Source organism: Dermacentor albipictus, chromosome 4 (genome assembly GCF_038994185.2).
Source record: "Dermacentor albipictus isolate Rhodes 1998 colony chromosome 4, USDA_Dalb.pri_finalv2, whole genome shotgun sequence".
NCBI lineage: Eukaryota > Metazoa > Arthropoda > Arachnida > Ixodida > Ixodidae > Dermacentor > Dermacentor albipictus.
The window spans coordinates 107298496-107314871 of record NC_091824.1 but is presented as its reverse complement, the minus strand read 5'-3'; the positions used below and the strand labels follow the sequence as shown (position 1 = coordinate 107314871).

Genomic DNA, 16376 nt, shown 5'->3' with positions numbered 1-16376 from the left:
AGACACTTGCGCTAATCTTTTTATGCTGGGACTATACACAGTTATAGCAGCAGTTTTGCATGCCTAAATTTGGAGTATAGTCGTATTTCAACACGAAACTACTTTTGTTATATCCAATATTAAGCATATAGTATTTGTCACACATTGATATCCGTGAAAAAGACTAAAAATTATGGGGTTTTATGTGCCAAAGCCACAATCTGATTATGAGGCACACCGTAAGGGGGGGGGAGGGGGGGGGGGGGGACTCCGAAAATTTGGACCAGCTGGGGTTCTTTAAGTACATGGGTGTTTTCGCACTTCACCCCCATGTGAGAAAAACTTTAGATTTGCTTCATTATACCGTATATTTCATTAACCTGTGCTTGCTATATCAAGATTTGACTGAAAATCAGAATTTATGTGCACAACCTTAAAGGGACCCTGAAACGCTTTTGACAATTTTCTACAAACATAGTGAGTCGTTAGAGTAGGTCCTTCTGATCATTAATTGACACATCTAAGTGCTCTGCGTAAAGCGTGTAATTTATTATAAAGCTTTAAAAATGCACATCGCTGCCGATCGCAGCGCACTGCTCGGCGGAATTTTAAGGCGCCCCTACCCATATGACCGAAATCACCCATATGACGTCAGTGGGGCGAGCTACCCGATTGGCTGACCAGGGCGCGTGATCGATAATTTTTCCAACTTTATGGTAAACAAATGATCTTCGTAATAGTTGGAATGTTAGTTAATTTGTTTTTATAAAAAGAAAGTAGCATAAACAGAATGCACAAAAACAATTTTTCAGTACACTTAAGCACTTCCGGCACACAGCAAGTGTCGTCTGCTTGTGTTACAACGTACTCCATTTTGACGAGAGCTCCGCTGTCAGAGTTGGTCACAGTCTTTTCGCGAGCACTATGATTCGACTTTGTTGCCTTGTGGACTGCAAACGTAGCGACTGGCAATATATCAAGCTGCGACATCGTGTCCCTCTGCAAGGCAGCGTACGAGCGAACTGGCTGCTGCGCATCGGACTGCCGCTATCCGATCGGCGCCAGGATTTGCGCGTTTGTGGCCGTCACTTTACACCGGAAGATTAGTAACGCAATAGCGTTTCGCGAGTCCCGTATTAGGGCAAACGTAAGCTCAAGGGGACAAGGTCTGGCCGCTTGACTGTGCCGTAACGGGACGAGCCGAGATGAGCAGAAGGGCAAATGTGAATGGTCTGCACGGTGCAGCCACCTGGTGGCATAGAGCTCAACCATACACAGTAGCAGCAACGAAGCGTATTCTTCTTTGCTGCTGGTGCGTATTTTTCGCAGGAGTGTAATCATCAACACGTTGTTTTTATAAATGTTTAAAAGGATTTACACTTGGTTAGAGCAATATTAGCACTTTGTTTGGCTGGTTAAGCGCTGCACCAACAAGTGTCTGGACCGTGCAGACCGATCAGGCCGCTCACATACGTCTACGCCAAAGTTCCTTCATCAGCTTGAGTTTATGCCTCCAGTCATTTGCCGAAATGACCAGCTTGCCTGTGGTTAACGGAATACCAGACACGTTCGGCGCTACGACAGAATGCTCGCAACGCACGCTGCTTCGATAGCTCTCGCTTGGGGTCGACAGCCAAGCGGCTAGCGGAGAGGTTTCGCGCGGGCGGGGGCGGGCTCCAAAACCACCGGAAATGGACGATGTGACGTCGCATCGTGACGCAGGACCAGTGAAGGCGGAGCTTAGCCCCGCTCACTCGGCGAACGAGTTGAGGAGGAAAAGCATGGCTGGGGAGGAGGGTAACTTCTAATCACTTGTAGCTCCATTAATACGTAATGCTTCACTTAAATTTTGGTGCGAATGTTCTACTTAAGCTGTACCCTACGCGTCTACAAAATTTGTCCGAACCATTTCAGGGGCCCTTTAAGTAAATTTATAGACTCAATATTGTGTAAAATAAGGGCGCCAGGTTGAAATCTCTCTTCCATTAAATTTTTTCAATGTAATGGAAAATGGATGCAATGTAGTCACCTATTTCACCCAAAATAAATTATGACTAAGTATCATCTGCAGCCAATGCAAGGCTAAAAAGAGCTATGTAGTGCCACAACTATATGCATGCCACATATAAAAAATGTGACACTGGTGACAGCGTCACCATACCCCTGCTGAGAAAAATCTACACTTTTAGTTTCGCACAGCCACTCACAAATTTTAAATCCCAATTTATTCTGCAACCAAATAGGCTATTATTGCATCCCAACATGGTATTGAACAAAACCCACCACAAAATGCAACCCCGGCATGTAATGTGAATGAGTCTGGTGAATGTGAATGAGCCACATTTGTATACATGAATACCCGATTTACATATCATATTGCACATTGCAGGTACAGAAATGGTTAGGAGGAGAGGTTGCTGAAATAATTACCTAAGAAGAAAAGACTCGGCCAGGAGCGGTGAGCATAGCAGAGTGGAGCCAGCAGAGGAGAGGGTGAGAGTGAGTGGCAAAGTTTACCAACTATGCCATGAGTTTCTAGCACACAGCCAACATGTGATATTGGTAAATGGTAGAGAAGGACAACAAGCAGAGAAACAGACAGGAATCTCAAGACAACCTCCATGGGTGCCAAAGTACCACTAAGTTGTAACGCCACAATGCCACTTGGTCCTGAGAATACACAGATAAAGATGGTAGATGTTAGTGGCCTCACACACAAAAGTCAGTTGATAAGTGCAAGAAGAAGAAGAAGAACAAGGAAATAAGCCCCGTTCAACTCACTTGGCTTGGCGCTCAGCCTTGTACAGCGTGCTCATGTTTGGCATCTGGTTGGAGCGCACGGTATCCACAGCAAATATGACACTTTTCTTTATAGGTGGCAGGAACATACCAAACATCATCTTTTGGCCACTGCATTACAAGCACGACAGCACAGTAATATCATGAGTGAGAAACAGAGACAACATTCCAGAGTAAATCTCTTCAGGCATTTCCAAAGCTAACCCTTTCGTTAACGACTGCTCTGAATGCGAGCTCTTCAAGCAGTGAATCTACAGTACGCACAGTTCATGGCATGGAAATATTTGTTTAGTTATTTTTACTTTCCCGTTGTGCCTCATTTTATAAAGTGCGTAAAGCATACCGGCACACATGGCAAATCTGTGTAGATTTCTACATCAGCTCGATTTTTTGTACATGCTGCCGCCCAAAATGGATTATTGGAAGAGTGGGATTGCAATGAGTAGATCATAAGAACAAATACGGTATGTGCCAAGCAACAGCATTAAATTCAAAAGCAAAATACAAGAAAACACATAAACTATCTACACCTACTAGGTGGTGCATCTAAAAACGAATTTAGCAGCAATGTTCAAGTTGTGCCAGGCTGAGAATTCCAATGATCAATGGTTCGGGAAAGAACGTGTACTTGATGGTGACACGTAAAATCCTTAATAGTACTTATCAGATGTCGCATACTACCTTTCACTGCCCCTTGGCACATAATACTTCATATAAACTTACTAACCAATTGAGCACAATTAGGTTTAAATATACTTAACCAGGAATTTTTTTGCTACATGAGCATCAGTGTAGTCATGCATATGTACAAACCTATAACAATCAAATCTGCAAATCTTAATTCCCCACAACCTTCCTTTTGAGGCAATTATTTCAAATAACCATGATAGAAAATAGAATAACCTTCCCATGGCATTACATTGACGATGTGCTAACTATGATAAATATGCAGCATCTATGCCCATGCTTGCCACTTGTTCTTACTGTTGCTGTCCAGACACAAACTAACCTAATTACATTTGAACTGCAAGACCAAAATGAGGGAAAATCAACAAAACAAAAGATGAAGAAAGGCAAGAAAAAAGAACTGCAAACTCTCATGACATCACTGCAATAGCACTTGCAGACCATACTTGGCATGCAAGTGTGGCTACACTTACTCGACGTGATGGTAGAGGTACAAGTACTTGAGGGTACCTGGTTCCAGGTACTCATGCTGAGCCAGTGTGCCAAACTCCAGATGTCGAAAGTTGAATGTGTCAGTTTCCTGAAAAGATTAGGCAGGCACTCGTGTTATTGAATACGTTGCCATTACTTCATTGTCACTATCATCATGATCATATTTTTAAGTGCACTGCAAGGTAAAGGCGCTCTCATAGTGATTTCCAGTTGCTCCCTATCCCAAGTTGGGTGAGTCCATGAAGCTTCTCGATTTCATTGCTCCCCCGTATCTTTTGCTGCCTTTGACTGCATTTTCCTTCTATTGGCGCCCATCCCACACAATAATGCAGCGTTCTGTTACTTGTACTAGGCACTTTAAGTAATACCACTGTCCTCCTACCCCCTTTTTTTCTGCACTGTATGGGACACTAAATTAAAACATTATGAGCATCAGTGCAGTGCTCTTAAGTAGCCCAATTTTCTCCAGCCTCATTCTGGTAAAAACTGTTTGGAGCAGTTAAGCGTAGCTGTGGTTTGGGTAATTTGACTAGCACAAACTCTGAACTTAAACTTACAGCGCAAACACCTAAGACGGACCACAAAGGGAAGATACAACACACAGTGCCAGTGTTTGCGATGTAAGTTTAAGTTCAGAATTATGTACCAACTAGGCCCAAATGAAGTTTTACTGTACAAACTCTTTGCTTTGCATCTTCTTTGTACTCTATCTGTTTGCAAAAGTGCACTGCGTGCTATGGAGAACTGAACAATGTTGCACCTCCGAGCTCTAAAATTGAAGGAGAATATGTATACGCTTAGTTGCACACACATATTTTCATTTAACAACAGTTATCACAGCTAATGGAAGCAGCTAATGGAAGTAATCAGTCAAATTTAAAGGTGTATTTTTCCCACACATCTACTCCAGCATTCAAAGCTCATTAGACTCGTACATTCTTCCTTATGTTTTGCGCTGTTACATAAGTTGCAATGAACCGACTAGCCCAGCAAGCAACCATTATAGTATTTATTGAAGGTCGTATAATCTCGAGTTTCGATGAACCATTGGAACAAGAGGCAGAAGAAGCATTCACTCCCCGCTGCTGGTGCTTTTCATGATAGCGCCGTCCCAGTGCAGGCGCCGCTATTAGCCGCGGTAGCATAGTGCATGCAAAAGCGTGGCGGGCTTCGCTTAATTCGTACCACCTATGCGAAGATATTGTCAACATGGCATGAAACCATATCATTTGTTGCAGACTCCCAAATTTTCCAAAATAAATTTTCTCATTCCAACTTGATTTTTTCGACTTCCCGATAGTTAGAAAAATTCTGCGGCCCCTTTCCATGCAAGAAAAATCAAACAACGACTGTACTCATTTGCATAAAAGGTCAAATTTCAATACAACGAAATTTCGATATAGCAAAGGAAATTGCTGATTTTACGTACTTCGTTGTATTGAGGTTTAACTGTATTTGCCCACCCCTAATATTTTTGCCATGCATCTGCTCCGGTGTGCCAAACCATCTAAACGAAGCAGTGCCTGCATTTTCGCAAAAATCTCTGCCAAAATGTTTTAAAAATAAAACAGTTGATAAGAATCAGTCAAGTTCCCAGTGCCTTTCTATTGAGCATCTAATAACAGTGAATAAAATGAGGGACAAACATAGATGAAACATACACATCACTGCATATGTATTCTCTGTTTATCCCTCGTTTTATGCACTGTTATTAAATGATCATGTATAACCAATAAGCCGGAATTTCCACTCTAGTGAAGTTTAACTTTCCACTGAGTTTCCATTACTCAATGAAGCAATTAGGCATATTCAGAAATATATTCCACACTTACTTCAGCATGCAAGGTCAATGAACCAAGGCATAACCTGCCTCTTAGCAAGAATCTCTGCCTTCACAAACTTTTTCCACAAAATTCAATTGAATTTTCACTGCCTTTTGTTGCCTTTGATAAAGACTGGTTTTAACTTCTGAATTTTACTGTAAGCTTTTGCTAGGAGTGACCCAGTACCTTGCTGGCATAATCCCTGTAGTGCTGCTTGGAAACAAGGCACACGCATCCCAGCTGAGCCATGACCCGAAAATCCAGGGGCACTTGCATTTCATAGATGCCTTCAATGTGCGGAGCTGACAACTCCTGCATGATGTCCCTGTGCAAGCAAGGAAAAAAGTGTTTGAGAATGCATTCAAGCTTTTACAGCAACTCCTTTTATGTGTTCATTCAACTACGTATTGACCTATCCTATGCTCACTTGTACGTAAGTACCATAACAAAGCTACACTGTACATCTGACAGCCTCTGTAGTTGCTATGCAGTATCCCAATGTTGGCTCTCTGTTACATTAAAGAGACACTAAACAGCTACACCACATCAGCTCAGACCGGTAAAAAGTTTTTCTATGCTCCTATTCTCAAATATTTGGCGGTAAAATGTGAGCTTTAGTACTGGAAATATTCAGGCCGAATTTTGCTTTTCAAGTTTCGTGACCAGAACCCCACCACCAGGATGTCAGCATGATATCAGAGGTTTCAGAGTATTTGGGCCATTTCTGATGCTAGAAAAGTCCACAGAAGTTTCTAGGCTGAATAACTGATTCCTTTAGGGTATAATGTAGTCCTTTTTTTTTCTTTGCGATAAACAACTAACGAGACCTGAGAAGAGGCTGTCGAAGTCCATGACATGACACCAAATTAGTGTGAAAATTTCATGATGCAGCAGCACCCATCTATTAATTTTTGCATCTTCTTTAATTTACCACGCCTCCTCTCACAGTAATAATAGCCCATGTTGCTACTGTACAATTGACTAATACAGCTAAACTTAATATTCCTCTTTCTTGTCCCCCAAACAATCATAACAGTCAGAAAGCATTAATAGTAGTGACAAAGAATTCTAGTGCAAGTGCCCATCCGTTAACCTAAACTGTCAATGGCACAAAGCTTGGTGTTCAATATCGTACCACGTATTTTTCAAACAAAGGTGATCCCAATACCACACCAACTGGTGACTACAATGAAACAGACCAAAAAACAATGTGGCTATACCACAACAAACTATACTTGGTTGGTGCACTAACTATATCCCAGACATACACTGTTTAAAGTCAGTTTGGAAAGATGTTATAAAGGACCACTGAAGCAAAACCTCAGTGCACCCATTACCAGCAGAAGGTTTCTTGCTGCTTGGATTCAAGCTACGCATAAAGGTTCGCTGGGCTGCCAACCCCGCAGCACCGGCGGGCGCAACAGACCCAGGCACAGGGACATCAGGGCCGCAGCCCATGCCTCCAGGCACCAAGGTGTTGCTTCCGTGACCCTTTATAGTACTTTGCATACAAACTGAAAACTGCAAATGCTGCAGTAAAAGGAAGAACAAAAAGAATCCTCAGAACTCACTCTGTTCGCTGTTGAAATGTGGCCTCTTCTATTGTATACTCATACAAGTGGTACACAGGATGAGACCTCGGCAAGTGACGCATCACCTTACGCCAAACTGCAACAGTGCCAGTAACGGAGTGGTAGTAAACAACAAAGGCGCTTCCCTGCACCAACAGAAGCTAGCAGGAAAACCATGCAAGTTGGGACCTTGTTGCACCAGTGAAAAAAAACTGCAGTAAAAATGTGCACTGATTGATTGATTGATTGATTGATTGATTGATTGATTGATTGATTGATTGATTGATTGATTGATTGATTGATTGATTGATTGATTGATTGATTGATTGATTGATTTTAATGACTAACACAGGCGCTGTGAGTGATGCCCCTGTGGAGAATTCCTGAATAAATTTGACCAATCGAATTTCTTTTCATTTCGTCCACATTGGAGCGCGACCACCGCGGCCGGGAATTGAACGCGCTAGCCTGTGCTCAGCTGCAGAATATCACTGTCACTGCACCATCACAGCAGTTGAAAATGTGTTCTAAACAAGCAAGGAACATGTGTGAAGAAAATGTACTGGTAGGAGAACTTCTACAAAGGTTACTAAAGTAAGGGCATCACGTAAATGAAATGAAGTTTTCGAATACCTAGTTTTTGAATTGAATACGAATATTAAAAATATAATATTCGATAATAGTATTCGAAATTTTCGAACATTCGCACACCCCTAAAAAGGAGATCAATTTCCACTCTATAGGAGCTATGGAGGAGGAGGACATGCAACAGCTTACAAGAGAAAATTGCAGCATTGCAATTCATGCAGTTTTGTGTGGTTGTGGTCCCATATTGTTGGAAGCATTTTCAACATAAAAATGAGCGGGATTGTCATCCCTTGACTAGAGGGCTGATTATTTGATTTACTGATGAGTTCACCAGCACTTTCCATCTCTAAGGTTATCATAATTTTCTACATGATCAGAAAATTTCAAGGCTCTGTAGCGATTCAGGTGAAGATACCAGAGAATGAAGTTATAACAGCGTGTTCACTTGGACTAGTTGGTGCATCTCGTAAACAACAGCTTTAAACAGCATGAAACAGGGCACAGCCTGTCCTGTGGTTCTTTTGCTGTGTCCTGTGCAGCGCTGTTTAAAGCGGTCACTGTCATTTCTAAAGTAGCAGCGTTTCCTAGCCTTCACATGTCGCCTTTTCCCTCCCCCCCCCCCATCCCGAAAAGTGGCAAGGCTTTTTCACTCATTTTGCGACTGTTTTGGTTCTACCCGTTTTATACCTGCTCTCCCTCCTCCTCTCTACCATTCTGTCTACCTCACCTCTGGACTTGCACGTTAGTAGAAAGGTAAGTTGCTGCAGTTTCTGCAATGCTTTTGCAGGGGGCCATGCATGATTACAGCTGTCAAGAGGCTAACCTGGCAATGTCCAGGGAGCTCCAGAGACAATTGTGCACACTCAATGTGATTGGAAATGTCCAAACGAGTTTCTCGTGTCGCCTTTCCTCTCTGCCACACTTCTGTCATTTATATACATGCACGCCATGAATGAATGAATGAAACCACGTTTATTCCACATTAGAATGCATGAGGGCACTGCAGTGGAAAGGGAGGGGGTATTCTTGCAAAATTATTGCCATAACCACCAATCAACAGGCGTGCAAGACAGCCACAGTGCAGCGGAAAGGTCGAAGGAAGAGGAAAAGAAAGCTTCACTTTAAAACTGCATTATATTGATGCAGGTAAGATATAAATGCAAAGCTCTCACTCAGGCTTTCTTCCTCCCTGGGCAGTTTGGAGTTGACATAAAAGATCCTTGGCACAACCAGACGCAGCTGGTGCAGCTCCGTTCCCACCAGGGCCCACACCCGAAACACACCAGGAGTACCCGTCTGGTCCAACTGCACACCAGAAAATGAAGTTGCACACTGCTGCTCCAATAAATTTGAAGGACGCTTAAGCTTCGAGAGTGGAACATGAGAGTGGAAAGTGATTTAAGAGTGGAACGTGATAGCATTCAAATATCCCTGACTGTGTCCCACACTTCATGGCAACTGCAACTTACGTAACTGTAATTTTTACTGGGAAATGCTGGCAGTGAATGCTATGCACGAAGGCGAGCTTTCTGGTATAAACACAAGCGTCTTGCATGGGCCACGGATGCACGGAGACGAGCACCATCTGAATGGTGTTGCAAGGAACCGGGCGCAGCGCTCTGTGAATGGTAGAAATGCTGCAAAAGGGGTTTGTGTTTGAGTTTCCACGTAACAGAATTATGTTTTCTCGTACATTCAAATTACATTCCGACGCTATCATGTCTGTAGGCTGTGTGTAAGTTGTACTTCACGATTTTTCTGACGCATTTTACTTTGAGAAATTCAATTAGTTCAGTAACGTCTTAGCGCTACATGGAGGGCCTGGGTGGTTGGGTGTGTGTGGTTCGGAATGATTTTTCGTTCACAATATGGTCGACGCTGGGCGCAGGACGCCAACGACAGATTTTCTGTGACACGGGACCCTTAACACTTTCGTGTTAATACCTTACATGGATTTTATTTTGATGCTCCCTTGACAGTAATCCGAATATAATCTTTTTGGTTAGAAAAGGAATTTGAAAGGGAGGACAGGAGAGAGAAAATATAGGAACTGCCTCGAAATGACTATCAACTGGCAAAAGCTTTTGTGTACCAGCACAATAAATCCTAAAAGCAAGCGTTAGTATCATAAGTTAACAAGGCAGTTTCTGTAGGAACTCACAAGTGCATATGCTTAGGTCAAGGCCCAGAAATCACATGAGTGCCCCAGTATTTGTGTACTGGCAGCCACTGCAAAATGTAACAAACCTTTAGAGCGCAGCTCTTATGCACCCATTACTGCGTTGAGCTTAGCATCAGCGTAACTGAGTGAACAAGCACGGGGAAGGATGAAAGAGAGAACGTGGAGTGAAGCAAGGGATGAAAGACGGCTATAGTGAAGAGAACGCGAAGTGAAAAGCAGAGGAGAAGGGTGCAGCAGAATCATAAGGTGCAAAGCGGAGGAGGAGGGCATGGCAAAAGCACGAGAAGAAAAGCATAGTGCTGTGCAAGACGGGCTCTGTGAGGACGACTGCTACGAGATACAGTCAAACCTCGATATAACGAACACGCATATAACGAATTATTGAATATATCGAACTCTTCCGAAATATTTTTGTCAAACACATGTATTTTTAACTTCCTATAACGAACGCGGTTTGGCATAAAACGGATATAACGAACTTCGCGACGCCAAGCCCTATCTCACTTTAATAGCAGGCGGCAGGTTTCGTTGCTACAAGTGTGTTGTGCGGCGCAGCAAACGTTCAGGACTACCTCGCAGGCGCTGACAGCGCCACAGATGCCACGTCGTCATCGAGAGTTGAGAGCCAAAGAAATCGTCCGCATCTCACAACCGCTGACAACGCCGCATCAGCAGCGGCGGCAGCGGCGTGATCGAATGTTGCTTTTGCGTTTTAGTGTTAGCACTGGTGTGGCCGTCGTAGCGTTGTGTGGAGGCTCTTTCGGTGGTCGTGTCGAGTGCGGTGCGCGGGTGTGCGTAGTGCTGTGATGGCGATGAATGTGACAAAAAGAGTGGCGCTGACGTTAAAGACCAAGCTCGAGATTGTAGACCCTGTAGACGATGAGAACATTCCGACTTCACAAGAAGCACGTGCTGCGTTGGATTTACTGCACCGCCGCTGCAGTGCTATTGAGGGCAGTGGGTTTGCCCATGTTGAGTGCCTGCAAACTGTGGAACAGGGCGTGATACGGAATGCGATCAACACCAAGAAGCAGGCCGCGATAACGCAGTTCTTTGTGCATAAATAAATGAACGTGACCCAAGTAAGCATCGTTCGAGTTGCTGTGCCTTCTCTGATTGAATTTTGCTCCTCTTGCATGTATTTTTTACGAAATTTTATATTACGAATTATGGATATAGCGAACTAATTTCCGACTTTTTAGCTGTTCGTTATAACGAGGTTTCACTGTAGCGCCAAAGTAGCGCATTGTCGTGTGTTCTCCGATGGCATGCGGAGAGCGTGCCCACTAATACCATATATGGAAACAAAGTGCTGCATGAGCAGAGGTCTGTCTGCTGCGGCTGCTGTGAATCGTACCCACGATTACTGAGGCAGTCACGCCATACTTCGCTCCATTTGCAACGCGCCACATGAGACAGATTGTCTGTGCCAGCCAATATATCGTGAAATGAAAGCACATACAGAGCTGCGTTCAAGTTTCGCATTAGAGAGTATCAGAATCAGCAGTGAATTCACAAATTTTTTTTGTTTCCTGAAATCTTCAAATGACAACCAGTATTTTCTGCAACCTTATAAGATCTTTATTAGCATTTTACTGCATACAGCTGAACAAGGCAACACAAAAAATTCTAGATGGCTGCTAAAAGAAAATCCTTAACTGCCATTGTTCATTTCAGTTATCAAACACCCTCAAAAAGAATGAAATAAACTTCACTTTATAGAGCCCAACTTCACTTCATAAGAGCACAGCTTGCCATGGCTTTTAGAGTGCCACCTAAAACAGCACTAACAGGTCTGATGACGATCGTCCGGGCATCATGACAGTATGACAATGACATTAATTAAAGCCAGAAAAGAATGCATACCAGCTGTCACTCCTTTAGGCCAAGCTCAGTTACAACAGACTTAACATTGCAGAGTCACTCCCCAGCAGTGCAAAAAGCTGTAGCAGTGGCTGCACTAAAGAAGGAAAGCTGCTAGCTGCAACACTGCAGCAGTAGCAGCAGCAAACACAACAAACCTGAATAATTTGCCAGGGTGAATCAAGAAGATTACGCTGCGCCCTACGCAGAAAACTTCCCAGCGTGCCAGATGTGCCAGCCCGAATGGCAGCTCCTTTAGAGGGAGCTGCTGCAGTCTTGTCCGTGGCACTTGAAAGGCTGTTGGCGCCACGGTTCAGTCGCTTCACACGTTCTTGCCGCTGCCGCTTCTGGTGTGCCCACTTCTTCTTGTGAAACTGTAGCCACTCAATCATCTCTGCCTGTTAAGAGAAGCAAAGCATATGGATACCCATGGAAACACAAGTACATTCTCTCTTGCTAGATGTCTTATCAAGTACAGTTTTTATTGCACACTCCAAATGTGTGATACAAACACTCAATGTTTATGGAGATAATACTATGAAAAAAACCTTATAAGAGAGGCATGTACCGTAACCTTTACAAAATAACATTGCGATATTAGCATGAACCAGACACTACACAGCCATATCCCTGAGCTTAGAACAAAGCCTTTCAGCATAGCACGCTAAACAAATTGTTACTGTGCTGTATGCCTTTCCTGAGCCACCTGTATGCATGCCATGGACTGTGCAGGCATGCATCACACTAACGAATTGGCAATCAAATAATGATGAAAGGTTTTAACCAAAGCATGATCTGCTGCATCGAGGGGCCAAATCAAGGTACCAGGGAAAGTGCTGGTTAAGGCAATAAAATAGGGGAAGTTGGCTGGTTGACTTGTGTGACTACAATGCTATAGGCAGATATGCAACATGAAATAAAGAAGATAAGTGGGCAGCCTATCTGTTCCATGTTACCTGTCATTTTGCAGCACAAAGTTAGAAAAAGAAAATGTAGCATTACATGTAGAGCATCGTTATGAATACAGTCACAACTCCATATAACAAAGCTGTACTTTCCACGAAAAACTTCACTAAATCGCAAATTTTCTTAATAAGAAGTTTCAAAGCTCAAGCAGTAAAAATTATATTGCGAATCCACAGAACACTCCTGGTGGATAGTGTTTTTGTCAGTAAGCACTCTTAAACAAATTGTAAGAAGCTCAGATAGCATGGCTATGTGAGCCAGTGCATGCTATGCAGATGACGCTGACAGAAATGCATCGGCATGGCTCACAGCGTCCGATAAATGTATGTGTTGATATTGCACGGCACCGTAAATCTTGAACGCCATGGTTGACTGCGCTTATTGCGTCATCAGATCCAAGGATACGCCTAAGCTCTTCTTATGAGTTGTGAATGCGAAAGCATTAATGTCCGATTGAGCGCCGCTGAGCGGTCCTTCGGGTTATGAATTCCTTACGGGCCAGCAAGCGTGTTGAGACGCTTAGAGCATTTTGATTTGGCCTTACCAAGGTGCAGTTAGAATGCAGGCGAGAGCTTGCACAGACAAGCAATGTGCGGATAACACAAGCTTGCAAAAGCAACAGCGAGGTGATTGGGCATCGCGGCGATGCCCTCTCCCCTTACGCAACACCTGGCGAGCTACTGAGGCAGCAGCTGTCTTATTTCGCCCGCCCTGCTCCACTGAGTTATGCTTTTGCCACGGTGTCACAACCAATGGGTACCCCATTGAGGAGCGCTCATGAGATGGTGTCACTGCCAGCGGGAATTTCGGTGCCATTTGGCTGCTACAGACGCCAGACACCAGCTTTTTCGCTCAATGAGCCATGTGATGCTTTCACATAAGAAAAGGTGCAGTTTCGCCAGAGTGAAGCATTTATGGCGACAGCAAAGAGACAACTACATGAAGTAAGGTCCGTAGTTGTATCGGTGTAATGCACACTCAGGCAAACATTAACAGATCTCACTCTATGGCCACGCACACTATCTGTCACAACATGAGCGAACGCTGCGCACCGTATCACCCAAACTTGAGATTACACGATTGCCAACATGACGCACAGGAACATAATGCGCATCAAAGCACCAATTGTCTTGGCTCGCCCTTCGTACTTGCAACAAATTAGCTCCAAGACATGATGCGTGGCCCGCTTATGGACATCCATGCGCAGCCATAACTAGGGTGGAGGAGAAGACGCGCGTGCTAGAAGGAGAAGGCAGATAGGCAAACGGCTTGTGCCCCCCCACCGCCTCCAGTCCGCCCCCCAAGTGCGTGCTTGATCACAGTATCGTGCATTCACCCCTTCCCCAACTCCTTGTGCTGAAGGAATCGTCAGCTCTCTAGTTTCTTCGAGCGCTCTGAGCTGCCATGTTCCCCACGGCCTCTGCAAGTTATTTACCAATGCGACAAATGGTGCATCGGTGTTTCCTGCATACCATGTCCCAGCACGTGTGATTTGATGGCGATTGTGCTGCTCAAACTTTTCATGCAAAAGGAGGCTTGCAAATAGCTTTTGCCTTGGCCGACATTTTTATAGCTTCTTGCTAGATTTACAAGCCACACAGGCTTCAATTACATGCCTGAAATGGCCAAAAAGCTTTGTTAAACCCGGACTGTGTCATGAACTTACTCTGTTTTCAATGGAGCTAAGATAAGGAAATTAAAATAGTTTGTTACATAATGAAATTTGATAAATTGAGGTTCGTTATACTGAAGTTTGACTGTATAATGCAAGGTGCTTCTACAGAATGGTAATTCAGGAGTAAAAAGCAAAAGCCTGTGTTATTTATTTGTGCAAACATGACAATACACAATGCCGTATTTCTTGACACGCACAAAACCATTAAGGCCTGCTCACTAGCTTGTTGATGAGCGAGCTGTTTATTGACCTTAATGAGGTTGTTTAATGTCACCATGACACTTAAAATTTAACTCAAGGCAGGTCACAAGAGCCTGAGAGTTTGTGGAGGTATACCATATACTAAAAAAATGAGCAGATTCGTGCAATGGTGATGCACTGGTTTTGATTTTCAATTCAAAGATCAATTTTACTGTGGTGCTTGGTTTAGCTGACACAGCATGTGCTTGATAAGAGGGAATGTGCTTGTCTGGGCTGGTTGGTACATCATTGGGACGGGAACAAACAGTGCTTGGACGCGACGATGTAAGGGCAAGAGTCAGCACCTTGTCTGTCGACATCACTTCGTCCCATCCAAGCGCTGTTTATTCCCGTCCCATTGATAAGAAGCTTTAAAGATGCAAAATACGCGGTACCTGTGGCTGTGGCTGTATTGCAATTCGCATATGCTGGTTTGCCCTGATTATAAAGACTGCCGCCCATATGCCTCCCAGCATATTTGGTAAATTATATTAGCTATGCTCACATAATAGCACTTACAAATCACTTTATCTTGTTTCTTACACTTGGCGATGTGCTTCGAACTTCTTGCGATTTTTTTTTATTGATGCATTGCTATCTCGCTCCTATGAATTGCTATTTTATGCTGCGTCACGTGTTCACTTGTATGTCCTGTATATGTTATAGCTTTTTTGCGTCTGTTTCCCTAAATATCCCTTCAAGAATTCTACTCCCTGATATGTCCATTTTTTGTGTATTTTACTTTCTAGTATTTGTACCTTACGTTGAGTTTTACTCGTGTTATTTCCTTTAGTGTACCTGTGTGGCCTTTCATTACTTCAGTTGTTCCTTTTACATGTTTTTGGTAGTTAAGTTGATGAGCCCTGCATTGAGGCGTATCTTTTGTATTACACTTTAGAAGGCTGTTTACTCTTTTTCCCCCCTTGATTTTGTAGCCCCCCTTACACAATGCCCCCATAGGGCCTGTAAGGTATTTTAAATAAATAAATAAATAAATAAATAAATAAATAAATAAATAAATACCTGTGAGCTTGTTCTGTGAATAAATTTCACCATGATTTGTACTGTCTGGTTTTGTGTCTTTCATAAGTGTATGCTGTTAGCTTTCTAAATAACCTTCAAATGGTCATCAACAATCAAACATGTCATCTGGTAAGTGGCAGCAACATGCCCTGAATGAAGTTCTTGGTGACTTGCCCTGGTTTGTCCAAGTGGTGGAGGTGGCCCTAGCGTCTCCCGCCATGACTTCTTCAAGCTCTCTTCGTTGTTATTTTCAGGTGACCGGCCCCTCTTCCTGTGAGTCACGGTTGCTACCACCGGTCTCACTTGTGAGCTGCAGCTAGGCTGTCCAAGGTCCTCAATGTCAGCCATCTCAGCTGAATCCTCAGCAGTGGGCTGAAGCAAAGTAGGTCATGCACGAAACTTGCTTTCTTAAGCATTCGAAGTGCACAAGAAAAAAGTGAATGAATAACAAAGGAAACGCAAATGAGGGTCAATTTAAACAAATTATC

The 16376-nt window shown here is 43.5% G+C and overlaps 1 protein-coding gene across 1 annotated transcript in view; it reads right to left on the bottom strand.

The window, feature by feature from the left end:
• The window catches only part of PolE1 (DNA polymerase epsilon catalytic subunit 1), an 84176-nt gene that overhangs the window by 25934 nt on the left and 41866 nt on the right, over nucleotides 1-16376 (bottom strand). Inside the window, exons 28-34 of the mRNA XM_065455192.1 lie at nucleotides 16059-16260; nucleotides 12143-12378; nucleotides 9112-9244; nucleotides 7352-7448; nucleotides 5967-6105; nucleotides 3939-4045; nucleotides 2761-2889 (exon numbers count right to left, since the gene is read on the bottom strand). Coding sequence (XP_065311264.1) covers nucleotides 2761-2889; nucleotides 3939-4045; nucleotides 5967-6105; nucleotides 7352-7448; nucleotides 9112-9244; nucleotides 12143-12378; nucleotides 16059-16260 — 1043 coding nt within the window. The remainder of the gene's footprint in view (nucleotides 1-2760; nucleotides 2890-3938; nucleotides 4046-5966; nucleotides 6106-7351; nucleotides 7449-9111; nucleotides 9245-12142; nucleotides 12379-16058; nucleotides 16261-16376) is intronic.